The sequence below is a fragment of the Marmota monax genome, unplaced genomic scaffold (assembly GCF_021218885.2).
Source record: "Marmota monax isolate L192 unplaced genomic scaffold, Marmota_monax_Labrador192_F-V1.1 WCK01_AAM20220418_F8-fsc00095, whole genome shotgun sequence".
NCBI lineage: Eukaryota > Metazoa > Chordata > Mammalia > Rodentia > Sciuridae > Marmota > Marmota monax.
In genome coordinates, this window is record NW_026695244.1 from 6343910 (window position 1) to 6361034 (window position 17125).

The window sequence follows — 17125 nt, forward strand, 5'->3', positions numbered from 1 at the left end:
ACAACGGAGAAATTCTTCAAAAGGAGCAGAGACCAAAGGAATATTCCTGAAGGAAGGGAAACCTGCACTTACACTTAAGATACAGCACGAACCAGGGAAAGGAGTGAAGAAAGCATATTCGGGGCAAAAGGCACAGGCCAGAGCAGTGTGTGTGTCCCAGGAATGTCTCAAAGCATGAGAGAGACCGACAAGATTGCAAAGCTTTGCTGGGAGGCCTGGCATCTGGCCTGCAGACCGGCCATGGGAAGGCAAAGAAACATTTAAACACAGGCCACCCCATCAATTTCACCTTTCAGATGGAACACTCTGACAGCTGTTGTGAGAGTGGGTCTGAGGAGACCCACCGCAGAGGCAGAAAGGCCAGGTGGGAGGGCTGAGTGATCATGTGGGAGACAGATAACGAGAGCTCAAGCCAGGCACGGGGAGTGAAAAGCAGGGTGATTGGAGGAAGAGTTAAAAGACAGAATCTGCAAGTTCAAGAGAACCAGGTGAGGGACAGTGATGCCAACTCACAACAGAGGAGAAAGAATATATTTGGGAAGGGGAGAAGCATCAGGAGTTAGCATGTGGTGCTGGAAATTAGTCAAGTAGAGAGATCCAGCTTTAAGTTACTTATGCAAGTCAAACAGTCAGTGTAGATGTGAACTAGAATCAGAAAAATAAAGGCAAATTCTTCCTAAGTGTTGTATTTTAAGACAGTGGCTCCTAAGCCTAGTCAGGCTTCAAATCACCTAGAAGCTTCTAAAATCCAGATTCCCTGACCCCAACCTAACTCATCTGAGATATTCTTCTATAAGTAGTTTCCAAGTAGCATAACAGTTGGGAAAACTTTTAAACTAAACCAGGATTTGAGAGTCAGAACCAGATTCTAATTCTAACCACAATCTATTAACTGTGACCTTGGGCAAGTTACCTACTCTCTGTTAATAACCCTTCATTTTCACACTTGAACATTACTACAAGTGGGTCAGGCCTATTTACCATGCAGGCTGACAGTGAGAATGAGACTGCAGACACACAGCTCCCTCTCAGAACACAGAAAGTGCTCAGTGATCAGCAGCCCTATATTAACATTCTGTAGAACACTTACCTCTTTGGGGGGCTTTTTAATGTCAATTTGTCTCTATCTCCCTTTACCCACTCACCCATGGACTCAGAACATAAGCTTCCCAAGACTTTATTTCTACCTGCCTGGCCCCTGCTCGATCCACACTGATTCCACCAGGCACTTGGTAGGTGCTCTCTGAATTCAGAAATAAATGACGAAGATTACAAAAAATGAAAACACCCCTCCACCACCACTTTTTTTTTTTCACTATGCAGACCCTGGATCAGCTAATGTGAAAATATTTTTCAAAGGGGAACAATCAATTCCTTTGAGATGTTTCAAAATTACCATCCTTTTTTTTTTTTTTTTTTAAAATCCACTGGTATGGTTTGTATGTGACGTGTCCCCTAAAAGCTCCTGTGTGAGAAGGCTTAGAGGTGAAATGTTTGGGTTGAGAGCCTTAACCCAATCAGTGAGTAAATCCCCTGATGGCATTAACTGAGTGGTAACTAAAGGCAGGTAACTAAAGGCTGGAAGAGGTGGGTCATTGGAGGGTGTGCCTTTAGGGTATATATTTTGTATCTGGCTAGTAGAGCCTCTTTCTGCTTCCTGGTCATCATGTGAGTTACTCTTCTCCACAACACTCTTCCACCTTGATTTCTGCCTCACCTCAAGCTCTGAGGAATGGAGCAGCTGTCTGTGGACTGAGGCCTTAGAAACTGTGAGCCTGCAAGTAAACTTTTCCTCTAATAGTTCTTATCAGGTCTTTTGGTCACAGCAGTAAAAAAACTGACTGAAACAACCACTGACTCCATTTTAAAAAGATTATTTTTTCTTACTTCAGGTTTGAACATCAAAATTTTTCTAGCCTAACTCTTACAGTGATTACAAATAGTCAGTATGAAAATCACTTAGCATCAAAGAGAAATGCTTATGATGTAATGGTAAATTAACTATCATTTGTATATGCATGCATATGTATGTATGCAGATATATACACATATGCAGACATTACACATATATATAAAATCATAATTAAAAATACAGATGGAGGAAAAGAATGGAATATACCAAAATGCTAAAGGTAATTATGTTTTATGTTGTAGAGTGATGAAGAATTATTTTTGTAATAGAATTACATCTAGTTCTATGATGAAAACATTAACTTTCCTCATTTTCAAAAAGCCTTCAATCTAGTTTTTTCCATCTCTTATTCCAGAATTATTTGAGCATCTACTGAGCAATGGGTGCTATACTAGGGCCAAATACACCCAGACTGAGATGTGTTCCCATTCCTCAAGAGCCTCAGCCTACCAGAGACAGATACATGAAACAACTGCCTACATACAGGGAAAAGAAATAAGGCAGCAATGAATTCTCTGGGATAGGGCAGGAAAGAACTTCAAGAGGTGAGAATGAAGTGGGGCTATGAAGCACGCATCTCCAAATCAACAGAATAAGTACGCTGTTCTACCCTTCCAGCTCACTCTCAGAACCAACCAAGTCCTTTGTGGCAACAACTAACTAATCCTTTGCTCTGTAACAGAACTAAAATACCTTATTCCTAACTTTCCCAGCCCCACAGATCCAGATTTCTAGATTAGAAAAAGAAATACTCAGAAGAACAATTGACACACAGTATTTCACTTGTATCAGTGAGCTAACAAATTCCATGCACAATCTCTATGGATCCTCATTGTGAAGTAAATACTCTTTCTTATTAACCCCATTTTACAGATGGGGAAATTAACATTAAGAGATTAAGCAACTTACTTCAAGTCACAAAGAGTTAAAAAGAGGTGTCAAAACCAAGTACAACTAAACTGTGCAGTTTACCACTAAGGTCCTGGTTCTCAGGAGAAAACAGAAGAAACCTCATTTCATCTTCAAGTGAACTCTTATCAGCAGGGAGAAAAGACAACAACTTGGGCTGCTGTGTCTATTAAACCTGGTTTTGAGTCCCAGATCATCACTAATTGGAACTTCAGAAAGTTCCTCAGGCCCAGAATGCGTTTCATTTGAAAAATGAAAAATTAAAAATAATACGGAACATACCTGGGGATATTATAAGGCCTACCTAGGAAAATAAAAGCAGAGGACCATGAAAGGCCTCATCAAGCACAGAGGGCCATGGTTCAAACAGAAAGGGGCCTTAATCAACTGATGTCTACTTTTAACCTTGCCCAAGCTCCCCATCAGATTTTGGGAAAAGATACATAAGCAGAAAAAGCAATACTGAAAAAGAAATGAGTTACGAGCAAAAAGACAGAACAAAAGAGGGGTTTTAGCAGGACCTGGATACCTGCAGATAGTGTAATGAATTCAGTGCTCTCAAAATCCAGATCATTCCCACCAAGTATGGTCTGAAATCTAGCAGGTTATCATTATCACTGGGAATTCGTTAGAAGTGCAGGCTCTCGGGTCCTGCTCCAGAACTTCTGAGTCAGAAACCACATTGGAACAAGTGCCCCAGCTGACAATTCTGGTTAGTAAATATTATATGTGATATCTTAGCAGCTGGTCTATTCTCATCATTGAGTAGCTTCAACTGTACAAGTTGTAGAAAAAAGTCAACAGCAAACTTTTAAAAAATATTAATAAAATTAATAAAAATGCTCTAAGCTTAAACTAATGTCTGTATACCAAACAAGAAAATAACACTGCTATCAATTCAAAACTGTACACCAGTAATTCAATTTCTTAAAACAGATGTCTGTACAAACATTGGAGGGGCTGATACTCCCAAGAAGAAAAAACCCCTCAGTTCCCTTAGATGAAGGAGAGACTGTCTGATGCGCCACCAACCTCACAGGGTGTTATTGTTTAGATATTAGGTGTAGCCCCAAAAGCTCATATGTGAGATAATGCAAAAAGATTTAGAGGTGAAATGATTAGGTCATGAGAATCTAAAACCCAGTCAGTGAATCCATCCCCTGACAGGGATTAACTGGATGGTTGGTAACTGTAGGCCAGTGGAGTGTGACTGGAGGAGGTGGGTCATTCAGGGGCATACCTTTAGAGTACATATTTTGTCTGATGAACAGAGCTCTCTCTCTCTCTGCACTACCTGTCGTGATGTATTGAGCCACTTCCCTCCACCACACTCTTCCGCTATGATTTTCTGCCTCACCTTGGGCCCAGAGTAATGGAGCTGGTCATCAACCAACCATGAACCCCTAAATAAACTTTTCCTCCTCCAAAATTGTTCTTGTCAGGTCTTTTATTTATAGCAGCAAAATAGCTGATTAAAACACAGGATTATATCCAATAGCATATGGATTTAAGCACCTTAAACTGGAAACCTATATACAAGGATGAGACTATTCTTCTTGAAATCAAATCACCTTAAGATCATACTATCAGCAACATGGAAGTAAAGGAGGCAAAGTGATCTTCTGTGAAAAGTAGAATAACAGCATGAAAGATTAGCCTGTTAGCCTCTGGAGTTACTATGAACATCAGCAGTTGGCCCACAACTCAGATATGTGCAGGCAAAAGAAATTAACCCAGGAAGGGGGGAAAAAACAATGGATATTATGTGAAGAAAACAGCAAATGCAGCTCTCAGTGAGTTCTGCTCACCATGCAGTAAGCAGTGCATCACACTCACCCAGCAGGGCAGCTACTATGCCCACCAGCCCTGTGCCAGCACCCAGCTCCACGGCAGAGCAGTCCCTGAGCTCCACAGCGCCCATCTCCAGAAACGTGGAAAGGACAACAGCCTGAGTCAAAACACAGTGCGAGTATGATTAAGGTCAACAAGTGCTTCAGGAGCTGTGGGTTCAGGATGCCTATGTGCTACTGGCAGGAGGAGATTGCATGTGCACCCCTCTCCCCAGCCCCACACTGCCCAGTCCACTAATGTGCACAGGAAATTAGCCACTGCTGCTATGAGGTCACCTCCTACAGAGGCACACACACAGCAGAACCAGCACCCCAACAGGGGGCTGCACAGCTAGCTAGGAGCATGCTGAATCTGTGAAGCTTAAATTTTTTATTGTCACAGCATTTTCACACTGAGACTTAGAAAACCGTTCTAAAGAACTGACATGAACAGTCTTATATAAGGCATGCCCAATTCCTAAGCCAAGCCAGGTCAGCAAGGCCACACTTCACCTAGAAGGAAAAAGCAGCACAGTGCCCAAGGCTCCCTGAACTGCATCCCTGACTCTCATCACCCCACAGGGGCCCTCACCACATGTTTTGGGCATCAGAAGGTAAGTTTTGGCCAGTTTGGGAACTTGTGTTAGCATTTACTTATAATCCTATAAAAAAATGGTATAGTGTTAACATAAATTTTTACTAAAGTTTGTTTTTCATAGCCATGTACTAGGAGTATAATTGGCAATTCCTCTCCTCAGTCAGCTTATAGGAGGCATCCTATTTCTTATTATTATTTATCATTGGTACTAATTATGGGAATAGTTTCACGCAGTTATTCAGAAGTGGATTCCCAGAAGTGGTATTACCAGGTCAGATTAATATTATTATTTCTTAATGTTTCTTTAACAGCCCTAATACAATGTTAAGACTGTAGAACGGTATTTAGGCCAATCAGTTATTCAACAGGAATAACTAGGGGGCTACACACACACACTAGGGAGCTGAGTCACAAGCCACCATTCTCAAGCAAAGAGAACAGTGTTTAAAGAGGAAGAAGTAGAAAAGCAATTATTATTTACAGCTATGGAAAACTTAAAGATGAAACATGATGTTCATTTTGGGCTTTGTCACCTTATGTATTCTTTGGTGCAGTGTTTTAGAAAGAGAACTCAGTGAGCGTCCAAAGCAGTCAGGACTTCAGTCTTCTGTTACTCACTGGGTAATTACTGGCAAGCCATTTCACTCCCCTCTGTTTTCAGTTAACCGCCATTAAAATGCAGTGTAATTGGGGGGGGGGGGGGAGATAAAGGGAATGACTGGTAAGGGGAAGGGGCTTTGGGGTGATGAAAATGTTTTAAAATTAAAGTGGTAATGGCTGCACTACTCTGAATATACTAAAAAAAAAAAAATTGAATTTGTGTAGTGAAGTGCATGAAGTGCATGGTACCTGAATTGTATCTCAATAATGGTATTTTTCTTTTCAAATAACTGAGGGTGTTTTCAGAGACCCTCTGGGGCTTGCTTACCGCATCCCAAACAACTGCTGCGACTCCAAGCTGCCTCCAGTCCTGCCGGATTTGGATCGTGTGGTTTGCAAAGGAGAAAGTGGCAAGAGGCTGGTGGAATTTCTGGAGCCCCATTCCCCTGGTCTCCTCATAGGGCACCAGGGCCATTTTGTCTAACCACGCTTCTGCTGAGACCTGTCGTGCAAAAGTATCCTGTGTGACACTCTGGCCAGAAATTGCATTATCTTTTAAGTAACTCCAAATGATTGTTAAGTTTGTTTATAACTTCAAAAGAAGAAGAAATGAGCTGAAGCCCGTCTAATTCCTTTAGCATGGCTCTTCCTTTCAGTCCTACGGGAGGTAAGATGTGGCTCTGAAATCGTGCCAATGGATATCTTTGAGCAAAAAGTCCTTGAGTATTCCGACACCCATAGGATGCCCTACAGTTCCACTGTTACCATTGCGCATATTCGGAGCTGCATAACAGTGCACCAAGCATTGGTGACTGCTCAGGGACCCCAAACTGCCTGCACCGCACTCCACTGCAGCTGCAACCAGCGTCGGGTTTGTGGCTTTTTTGGCTGGGGGGAGGGGGGCGGGTGTTATTATTTTGGTCCTCCGGTCTAAACCGCTAGGTTCAATAGTGATAATAATGGAACTGAGTGTTAACGATTTGAACAACAGTCGGATTTATGCGGTGGACACTGTACCATCTTCTAGTGACTGGAAGGAAACCACACTAGCGGGTTCCGAATCGCTCGCCAGCAGAGCGCGGCTGTGGGGTGGCTCGGAGGCCTCCACTAAGTCCCTTACCTAAACCTGTCCCCGCCCGCCCCCAAAAGGACCGACACGTGCCCCTTCCGGCCCGTGGGCCGAGAGCTCCGGGAATACGTCAGGGATGGGAATGGGAGACGAGGGGTGCTCCACAGGGCCCTCTGGGATCCCCCGGCCGCGCGGGGAGCCGGCTGCACCCTGGGGCTCTGGGAGCTTCCGGGTAGAGGCCACAGAAGTCTGAGGCCGCCCCGCAGGGGGGCTCACAGGACACCCAGCCCCGGGGGCGCAGCCACGCGGGTACTTACTATCTGGAGGGTGCCCGGCGCCGCATGCGCGCTACGTTTTCCCCGCCGGGGATGGCTGCGGAGAGGACTGGCCTTAAAAAGCCCCAGAGTCGGGAGGCGGTCGGAGGCGGGTCCCCGGCCTCCAGACACGCGTTTCCGGCGCTCCTCACCCCCTCCCTTCCCTAGGCAGGTGCTACCACCCCGCTGCGCTGGGAGCCTGGGGGCGGGGCGTGGAGGAGGCGCTGCGGGGCGGGGGCCGATGTCCCGGCTTCCTCGCTTAAGTCCCTTTAAGTATTTGGGTGCAATAATTTAGTTAGCCCTGGAGATCGGGGGTAACTTGGTAGAGAGAAGCAGGAGTGGGGGAGGGAGGGGAGGGAAAAGGGTGGGTGCAAAAAAAGGGAGGAAGAGGGGCGGGGGAGAAGAAGATGGGGTGACGCGGGGGAGAATAGGGATGGGGGGAAAGGAGAGAAGACGAGATGCTGAGCAGTTGGAGGGTGCTCCGAGAGCCTGAGTGATCTGGTGACAGCGAGAGGGAAGCCTTGCTCCGGATATGCTCTTACGCTGATTCTCGCTTGTTCGTTTGGCTCTTTTGGTTTTTATTTTTAAAGGCGTCCAGTTTAGCGGTGAAAGAGAAAGTTGAAGAAGGCGTCCCGCGTCTCCTAAGTGGGGTCCAAAGAGGCGTAACCGCCCATTGGGTGGCAATGAGTGGAAAAGTCTCAAAACACTTTTTAAAATATTTTTGTTTTTATTAGCACGGTGTAGCTATACATATAACAGTGGGGTTCATTTTTGACACTCAGAGGTGCATAGAATTTGCTTCATTTCAATCCCCAGTACTTTCCTTTTCCCACCCCTCCTCCCTCCACGTGATCCCCTTTCTCTGCTGGTCTTGCCAAGCCCTTCTTAACTAAAGCGCTAACAAGGAGTGGGCACGTGCCACCCAGGTCTGTATTTTAAAATGGGTCGGGTGGGCGCGGCAGCGGAGACCCTAGACCCTGATCCAGGCAGTTGGTGCAAATTGTGATCCCTGGCCTTCCTCCTCCGGGAAATCCGGCGGCACCCAGTCCACAGGCCTCGGGAGAGAGCCGGATGGAAGTGAGCACATGCGAGTGTGACCGCGCGGGGACCAGCATCCTCTTAAAGATTTAATTTTTTTCCCCCGGACCCACCCTACCTGGCCAACTCTTTCCCGGTGGTTCTTAGCCAGGGCTACACGTTAGAATGAACTGAAGCAAACTCCCGCAACCCCGACCCCGCCACCTGAATGCCACTTGGTATTTCTAAAAGCTCTCGCAGGAATCCCGGCTTACGGTGGGTGCCAGCCTCGGGCGTGGCCTGAGCCGCTCGGGGTCCTCACTTCTCCCAGCCGGCAGGGGGCGTCCCGGCCTCTTCAGATTCCCAAGGTGACTTGAGTGAACTTTGAAGACCACCAGTGAAAGCCTTTCCCCTCTTTGTTTCTTTTGTGGACTTCTCACACTCTCCGTTTTTCTTTTAGTATATCCTCTCTTACGCCCTCTACGACTTTGGATTGCTTCTGCCTCTCGATTTTTTTCTTTTACTTTTTTAAAACCTCCCTTTCCACAAAGAGAGGGAAATGCTAATTACCCTGACATATCAGTGTACACTATGTGCATGTGTTGAAATACCACACTATTCTCCATTATTATGTACAATTATTACATGTTAATCGAAAAAACAAAGAAAAATCCATTTCTTCCCCTCTTTTTCTCTTATCTCTTTAGAGAGCAAGTACTAAAGGAATGAAAAAGTATGGACTTTGGGGCCAGAGAAACCTTGAAAATTTAAATTCTGCCTCTGACACTTTAAATGGGATGGCCTTGAGTAATTACTAAATGCTAGGTCTCAGGTTCCTCATTCTAGCTAAAGCCTGGCACAGAGGGTTTGCCCCCTTTGCCATTCCTTCTCCCTGTTCTCCATCTTTTCTACTCAAGTCATATCTTTAAATCACCTTCCCCACCTCTTCAGCACTCTACTAACATAGGGTATTTGCCTCACTACATTTACCTACAATTTGTCTACAAAGATGTTGTTCACTTTTTCTCAAAGGCAATAGACAAGAAAGTCATTTAGCCCTTCCCAATGTTGTAATTGGTACCAACTGGCTCAGGAAGTTGTGCATACACACAATTGAGAACATATGCAACTTGTACAGCAGTGTAGACATTAAACAGAGCTCTGTTTCTATCTAAACAAACCAAAACAACCAGTGGCTCCTTGTGAATATTTGAAAATAACATTTTAATCCTTTAAAAAAAAAATGGTGTGTGGTAGATTACATACTACTTACTGGCCTTTCACAGGCCAGTCCCTTCTGGAGGGAAGAATGTCTCTCCACCTTATTGAGGTCAAGCCTGGCCATATGACTTGCTCTGGCCAACAAAATGGGAGTGGCATTTGCCACCCATAAGCAGGAGCAGTGGGTACCTCTTATGCTGTGCTGTTGCTGTTCTGCTGGTGTTTAAGGACTACAGGTCTCAAGTTAGGAAGCCCTTTGCACCAGGGTCCCCAGTTGGAGCAAGACTAGAAACATGAGAGATAAACATCTTTTGTAATGACTGAAATTTGGATGTTGTTACAGTATTACTTAGAAGCTATCAGAACACAGGTATGAACAAGCTATGACATTCAAAAATTAGGTAGAATTTTTTTAGTATGGATGTTTGGCTATTCAGCAAAGTAGGTACTTTTATCTTTGGAGGTCTGCCTTACTCATAAAGACTTCCTTCATTGCCCTCCATCTAACTCCCCACCTGCCTCCCCCATCAGTATGTACAGAAAGGTAGATTTACTTTTTCACATTATCTGTGAGTGACTCCAAAATGCAGCTTAATCATAATAACAGGTTAGAATTATGCCTTTTCTTTAGAAAAAGCAGAGCTGGGCTCCTTTCTCTGGCCCTCTCTTGGACCTTTACAGCCAAAAAGGAGCCAAGCTTGGGCATGCCCTCCAGCTCTGTGGATTCTCTGTGCACCTTCAGATTGCTGAAGTCTTTCACAATCGCTCCATCCCTGTGGGGAGCAGAATTTAGGATGGGCTAGAATATAAATAACCCCAGAGACCTTTGGTGACAGTAAAGGAGTTTGGAAATGTCACGGGAATTGTGAAGCCTTGGGATGGTGATTACTTCCTACTGAGGGTGGGGGTGGGGTAGGGTGGGGTGGGGTGGCAGGGATGATCAGTAGATGCTAACCAGGCTTTCTTTGAACCTCCCTCATCTCTTTGGTTCTTCCAGAGATCCTCCAAAAAGGAAACCAATTGACATGGATCCTCTCCCCTGGGAGAGTCATCAACCAGGAAAGATCACATCACAGGAAAAGAGACCCCCCCTGGGTCATTACCTTGCCCAGATGGGCTGCCACTATGGGCTAGCACCTATTCTTCTGACAAGTCCTCCTTGAGGCAAACTTCATTAACTGAGAAATGTTAGGTACACACCAAGACAACTTTTACACGCTGTACATTTCTTCCCCTCTCTCTCCTATAGCTTGTCATCACTACCGCCCCCAATAAGCCTCTTGCCCCTATTGCTTTCAGTAGTCCAGGATGCTATATAAGCTACCAGATCTCACTGGGCTTGGGAGATATTCACTTTTCTTTCATATGAATCCCCCATGTGTGTGACAAATTCGTATGCTTTCTCTCCTGTTAATCTGTCTACTCAGCTTGTTTCATAGACACAATTATAAGTTCCCTTCCCCATACACCTTTTTTATTTGCATGACTAAAATTTCCTACTCAGATGACACCTCACTAGACAATAACAATAGAAGGACACTTGTTCTTTCCTCCCTTCTATTTTCTGAAACTAGTCCATGTTCAAGGTCACAGTAGAAGCAAACACCTTGGTACAACTTGATCCCTCCATCCTCTCCTGAACCCCACCAGGGTGGTTATCCAACCCTGGGCTGGGTAAATGCTTCTCTGTGGAACAAGAATCCAGAGTGACTGTTGGACATCTGTTGTTTTTACCTGCCCAGCATCTATCTCCCAATTTCCTGGCAGAAGTTCCCTTCTGCTAATGTTTAGGATCCCAGTTTCTGGTGTCCAAGTTCTGGGTCAACTTCTAGCTCTGCAATTTACAAATGCTCCATGACTTACAAAGTGATTACATGCTGATAAACCCATCACAAATTGAAAACACATTGAATACACCTAACCTAATAAGTATCATAGTTTAGCAACACAGAACACTACAGAGTAAGTTGTTTCCTCTCATGATCAAGTGGCTGGCTAGAGGCTGCAGCTTGATGCCCTGACCAGCATCCTGAGGGAGGATCATACTGTGCATATCATCACTAGCACGGAAAAAGATACAAATTCAAACTTCAAAATACAGTTTCCTCTGAGCGCATGTTGTGTTTGCACATTGTAAGTTGGAGACTGGTTATCTGTGAGGGTTTGTGTCTCAGTTTCTCTGTGTATCAAATAAGGATAACATCATGATTAAATTAGTTAACAAAAAATAATAATAACCTGAGGTTAAAATGAGTTGCCTACTTAGAACTGATCCAAAACACAGTAAACTCTATAAAAATGTGCTGTTACTATTTTATATTTGGAGTAGGTTAACCTCAACTCAAGCTCCATAACAGGCACATGTCTCAGGCCTGGCCAAATAAGCACATTCCTCCCTTTGGGCTATAAGTGATTTAGAAGTAAACATGTGACCAACACTAAGCTTGACCAGAGCCCAGCTTTGTTGGGAAAGGAGAGAAACCTGGAGGTCCTATTGGTCTTTTGTCCCAAGAGGACACTACCAGCAGGGAATGTAGACAATGTGGCCCTAGTGAAGAGAAAGGCTGCTTCTGATGGTGCCCTTTGACCACCTGGATCCAGCTGTCCTAGAATTTTCTGTTATATGAGCTGTTAAATTCCCTAATTAGCTTAAGCCCTTTGAGCTACTTTTTTTTTCTGGTCCCCTGTAGAAGAAAAACAATCTTAATACATTCAATCTGGCTGGTCCCTTAAAAAGGAAAATATAAAGTCAAGCCTGTGCAGGACTGTCCTCAGACTGCTGTGTAAATGGAGAAGCCAGCCTGCAGAAACCTGAGGCAGAGAAGATTCTGCAGAAGCTTTGGTCAGAGCTGACAGACTTCCCGATGACCCTCTGGGTCCTGAGCCCTTCCTGGCTGTACCTGGACTCTCAGGTCCCATGGGACACCAATTTCCCTTTCTTGCTTAAGCTTGTTTGAGGGCCTAATACTATCCCAATAGTTTTTGTTGTCTTTAGAAATAATGTAGGGCTGGGGATATGGCTCAAGCGGTAGCGCGCTTGACTGGCATGCGTGCGGCCCGGGTTCGATCCTCAGCACCACATACAAACGAAGATGTTGTGTCTGCCAATAACTAAACAATAAATATTAAAAAAAAATACTATGACTTTAAAAAAAAAAGAAATAATGTAAACATCCTACAAATTCCTCATACATGATTTGGCTGTCATATTTTACGTAAATAAATAAATACACTTTGATCCTAACAGGTGGATGATACTGGGAAGACATATGGCTCATCACCACACTCACTATCAGCAACGACTGGGGCTAGCACAAAACTCCATAAATAGGACTGGGCGATAGTCAGCAGCAGAGCACCTGTCTACCATGTGTGAGGCACTGGTTCAATCCTTAGCACCACATAAAAATAAACAAAATAAAGGCATTCTGTCCATCTACAACTACTAAAATTTTTCTTTTAAAAAAACTCCATAAATATTTGTGAAATGGAATATAATCTCTGAATACATCTTTCTATCCATTCTAGGATGAAGAAGTGACACCACCACCCACAACCACCCACCAGTACAAATGGCCCTGGGTGTTCTGTTTCTTTCTCAGTCCTAAGGAGGCTTGGTCCCTGACTTGTTCCCTGTTACCCAAAGACACTTGAACTACTTCTATGGCCTCTCCACCATCCTGTCTTTCTCCCACCCTCAGGGTCAGGATTTTAAGAATGACCAAGGCTTGCTGTCTCCGGGTCCCCCACCTGCAAGCTGTCTTCTGCTCTCTGTGACCGACTGAGATTTTCTCTCTGAGCTATTGCCTGGACAGGACCAGGTTTTGCCCCATCTCACCCGAAGATTTCTCTACAGCATGGGCTCGAGGTGGCCCTTCTGGCTATGAGAATTTATTTCCTTGACCTCAGGAGCACTGGACTCTGGTATGGCCTGCCAGTCTGGCCCCCCTCACACCTCCTCTACCCTGTATTTAAGTTGCTGCTTCTCTGGACGTTTGCTTTCCCCTTTTCCCTATACTCTCGCCTACTTCGCTGTTTCATTGTGATTTCAGATTCAACCTGTTCAAAAAGCCAAGTACTCTGCCCAGCAGGCACAGTGGTGCCGTGGAAAGAGTGGGGAATCTGTGACTGCAAGACTTGAGCACCAGCCCTACTTCGCCATCCTCTAACCATATGACCTCGGGCGAGTCACTAAAACTCCTGGAGCTTCAGTGTCCTCATCTGTAAAACAGTATTCATGATAATACCCACCTCACCTAAAAACTTGTGGGGACATTGCTGCACATACTATGCACAAGAATTAAGAGAACAAGCTTGGAGTCAAAGAATAGGATGCTCCTAATTGTACAAACTTTGACCAATGAATTAGCGTTTTGGCATCTCATTTTCTTCATATGCAAAATGGGGATGTTACCAGACCCCATGGGCTTGTTCTGAGTAGGAAGGTGCTAGAACAGTGCCTAGCACGCCCTAAGCATTTACTAAATGTCAGCCTTACTCCCTCACTCTCGTCTACTGCACCAACTTGTCCCCAGTAAACAGGATGTGAGACCTGAGTCATACTTAGCCCCTTCCTCCTCTTCAGTACCCATATTTCTGGTTCATTTAGTGACTGCTCATGGATCCCAGGTGGCTGTGGTGAAGAAGTGACTCTGCTCTCACAAGAGTCTTCAAGACTGGCCTTGGGCAGCTGAGGATAGGACACCTCAGAGAAATCCATGGTGTCCCTCTACTCCACCTTCACCTTGATGTCCTCCACAGTCTGGGCAGTAAAGTCTGCCTTGGGCTTGTGGACTCTCTGAAGGACTTCTGTTACCTGCCATCCTTTGGCTTATTTTGTGTGAACTTGAAGATACGTCATGTGTAGTAGAGCCTTCTTGTTTCTCCCTGAACCCTTCTTTTCTCCCCTGGGGCAAACCCCATATTTCTAGACTGGCCACCCAGTTCCCATCCATGCAAAGACATCAGCGCACACGAGATAGCCAAGAGGGAGTTAAAACACTGCCCAAGGGGTTGGGGTGGTGGCTCAGCGGTAGCGCCCTTGCCCTGGCATGAGTGAGGCATTGGGTTCGATTCTCAGCACTGCATATAAATAAATGAATTAAACGTCTCTATCAACAACTAAGAAAAAAAAAAAACACTGCCTGAATGTTTTCTCTAATATGTGGATACTAATTCACAATAAGGTGGGGGGAGCACTAGGGAAGAAAGAAGAATAGTGTTACTTTAGGTTAGGTAGAGGGAAGTGATGGGAGGGAATGGGAGGGGATGTGGGGATAGGAAAGATAGTAGAATGAAACAGACATTATTACTGTATGAATATATGTGACTACATGACCAATATGATTCTGCAACATGTACACTCAGAAAAATGAGAAATTATATCCCATCTATGTATGATATATCAAAGTGCATAAATGCATTCTACTATCATGTATAACTAATTAAAAACTAAAAAACAAAAACAAAAACAAAAAACACTGCCCATAATCTGAAGGGCGTGTCCTCGGGTGGGCGGGGTGTCTCCAGGCGCCCTGTTTGGTGTTGCTCAGAGCCCTTCCTTTGTAACGTCTTCTAAAAACCCACAGCCATCACCTTTCCTGCTCACTACCTTTGTAGCTATGCATTTCAGAGTCTCCCCACTGCCTACAAGTGTGCTGTCTCAAATTGAAAGAGCCACTGGTTATTTCTAAATTCTGCTTTGTTCCAGGAAGTAAAAGGCAAGCTTTCATTATTGTGTTTCTAAAATTCTCAGTGATCATACTGCAAAATTTGACCATCAAAATAGGCTCATCAACCAGATAAAATTAAGAGCTCAGTCTGTTCGGGTCCTCCTGTAGAGACCTCCTGAGAGATGGCAGTCTCTCCCGGGGTGTCTACTCTTGCTGGTACCACAGTGCTGCAGTTGCCCCCCCCCCCCCCCGCCCGGCAGGATCTTACCCTTACCTGGGGCTCCAGCCCAGGAAGTCATTGTATTAATTCCCAAGGCTGCTAAAACGAGGGACCCCAAGCAAAGTGGCTTAAAAAACAAGACGAATGTCTTCTCTCAGTTCTGGAAGTCTGAAATCAAGGTATCAGGTGATGCTCCTTCCAGAGGCACTAGGAAAGAATTCCTTCCTGGCTTCTTCCTGGCCCTAAGCATCCATTTCTTGGCTGTGGCAACATACACCACTTTCTGCCTTGGTCTTCTCATGGCAGTCCTCTCCCTGTACTGCTGTGACTCCAAATCTTCCACTCGAAATCTGGTACAACTTCATCTTTACTTGATTACATCTACAAATACATGGCCCCCAACTTACAATGGCTCAATTTACAGTTTTCAATTTTATCAATGATGTTAAAGTGATGTGCATTCAGTAGGAACTGTACTTTGAATTTTGATTCTTTCCTAGGCTAGCAATATTTGGTGAGATACCATCTTGAGATGCTGGTTGTGGCAGCGGGCCACCGCTCCCAGTTGACCCCACCATCTCGATGGGCAATAGTCTACAGTGAGCCATGGTTGCAAAGCTAGGATGCAGATGATGAATATTCAGCGGGTTTTTTTTTTTTCTGGGGAGTGGGGTGGGTGGGTACCAGGGATTGAACTCAGGGGCACTCAACCACACCCCTAACCCTATTTGGTATTTTATTAGAGACAGGATCTCACTGAGTTGCTTAGTGTCGCTAAATTGCTGAAGCTGGCTTTGAACTCGTGATCCTCCTGCCTCAGCCTCCCAAGTCTCTGGGATTACAGGCATGCACCACTGTGCCCAGCTTCAGTGAGTTTTTAACTTGTAATTTTATCAACTTTCAATCGAATCATCAGGACAGAACCCCATTGTAGGTTGAGGGTCATTTATATTTGCAACTAAGATCACATTCACAGGTGTGGGTGGTTAGGACTGCAACATATCTTTGGGAGGGGGCACAATTCAACCCACATTAGCAACAACCAAAGATGCAAAGACAATCAAATGAGAACATTTTAATGAAAATGCTTCTCTTTTTAAAACTCAGAATGTTTTAAATTCACAATTTTATAGCAGAAACACATTGGTTACTGATTGCATGCATGAGCTAATGACTTATTGTCTGTGTTTAAATCCTGCAAAGATTAATTTCTTCACTTTTGTAAAACTGGAATAATAGTAACATCATTGGAGTGTTAGGAAGTGGTGGTGAATGAACTAAAACGTGTCAATCACCACATATGACACCTGCATATGGTAGTTACTTACTCAGTAGTACAGCTATTATTAACGTATAGCAGTATTGGATAATTTATTCTGGCTTATTATTTCTTTAATCTCTTTAATTTTAATTTTTTGAAAAGAATACTTAAAATAAATCCATTATCTTTATTTTTATTAAGTATTATTGTGTGCTTGGGCAAATCTTGTGCCCATACAGGTTACTTTCTATATTAAGGTCACATGGATTATAAATATGAAGTTTTGTAATATCATATAGCATAGGAGAGAACTGGAAGAGAGTAGATATGTGATTTTATTTAAACTGAAATTTACTATAATGGCGGCAGTACAGGAGAACACACCCAACTATCAGCCAAGTTCAAACACAAGTCTGTTGGGCTGGGGACGTAGCTCAGAGGTAGAGCACTTGCCTAGCATATGAGGGGCCCTGGGTTTGATCCCCAGCATGCAGGAAGGAAGG

At 44.3% G+C, this 17125-nt stretch overlaps 1 protein-coding gene across 4 annotated transcripts in view; it reads right to left on the bottom strand.

Annotated features, from left to right (window-relative positions):
* Mettl21a (methyltransferase 21A, HSPA lysine) overlaps positions 1-7390 on the bottom strand; it is a 46823-nt gene extending 39433 nt beyond the window's left edge. For all 4 annotated transcript variants that reach the window (XR_009226458.1, XM_046463119.2, XM_046463120.2 and 1 more), the window contains exons 1-3: positions 7235-7390; positions 6177-6350; positions 4658-4769 (exon numbers count right to left, since the gene is read on the bottom strand). Coding sequence is in view for 3 of the 4 variants with exons in the window: in XM_046463119.2 (XP_046319075.1) it covers positions 4658-4769; positions 6177-6323 (259 nt within the window). In the remaining variant the exon portion in view is untranslated. The remainder of the gene's footprint in view (positions 1-4657; positions 4770-6176; positions 6351-7234) is intronic.
* Positions 7391-17125: the final 9735 nt, after the last annotated feature.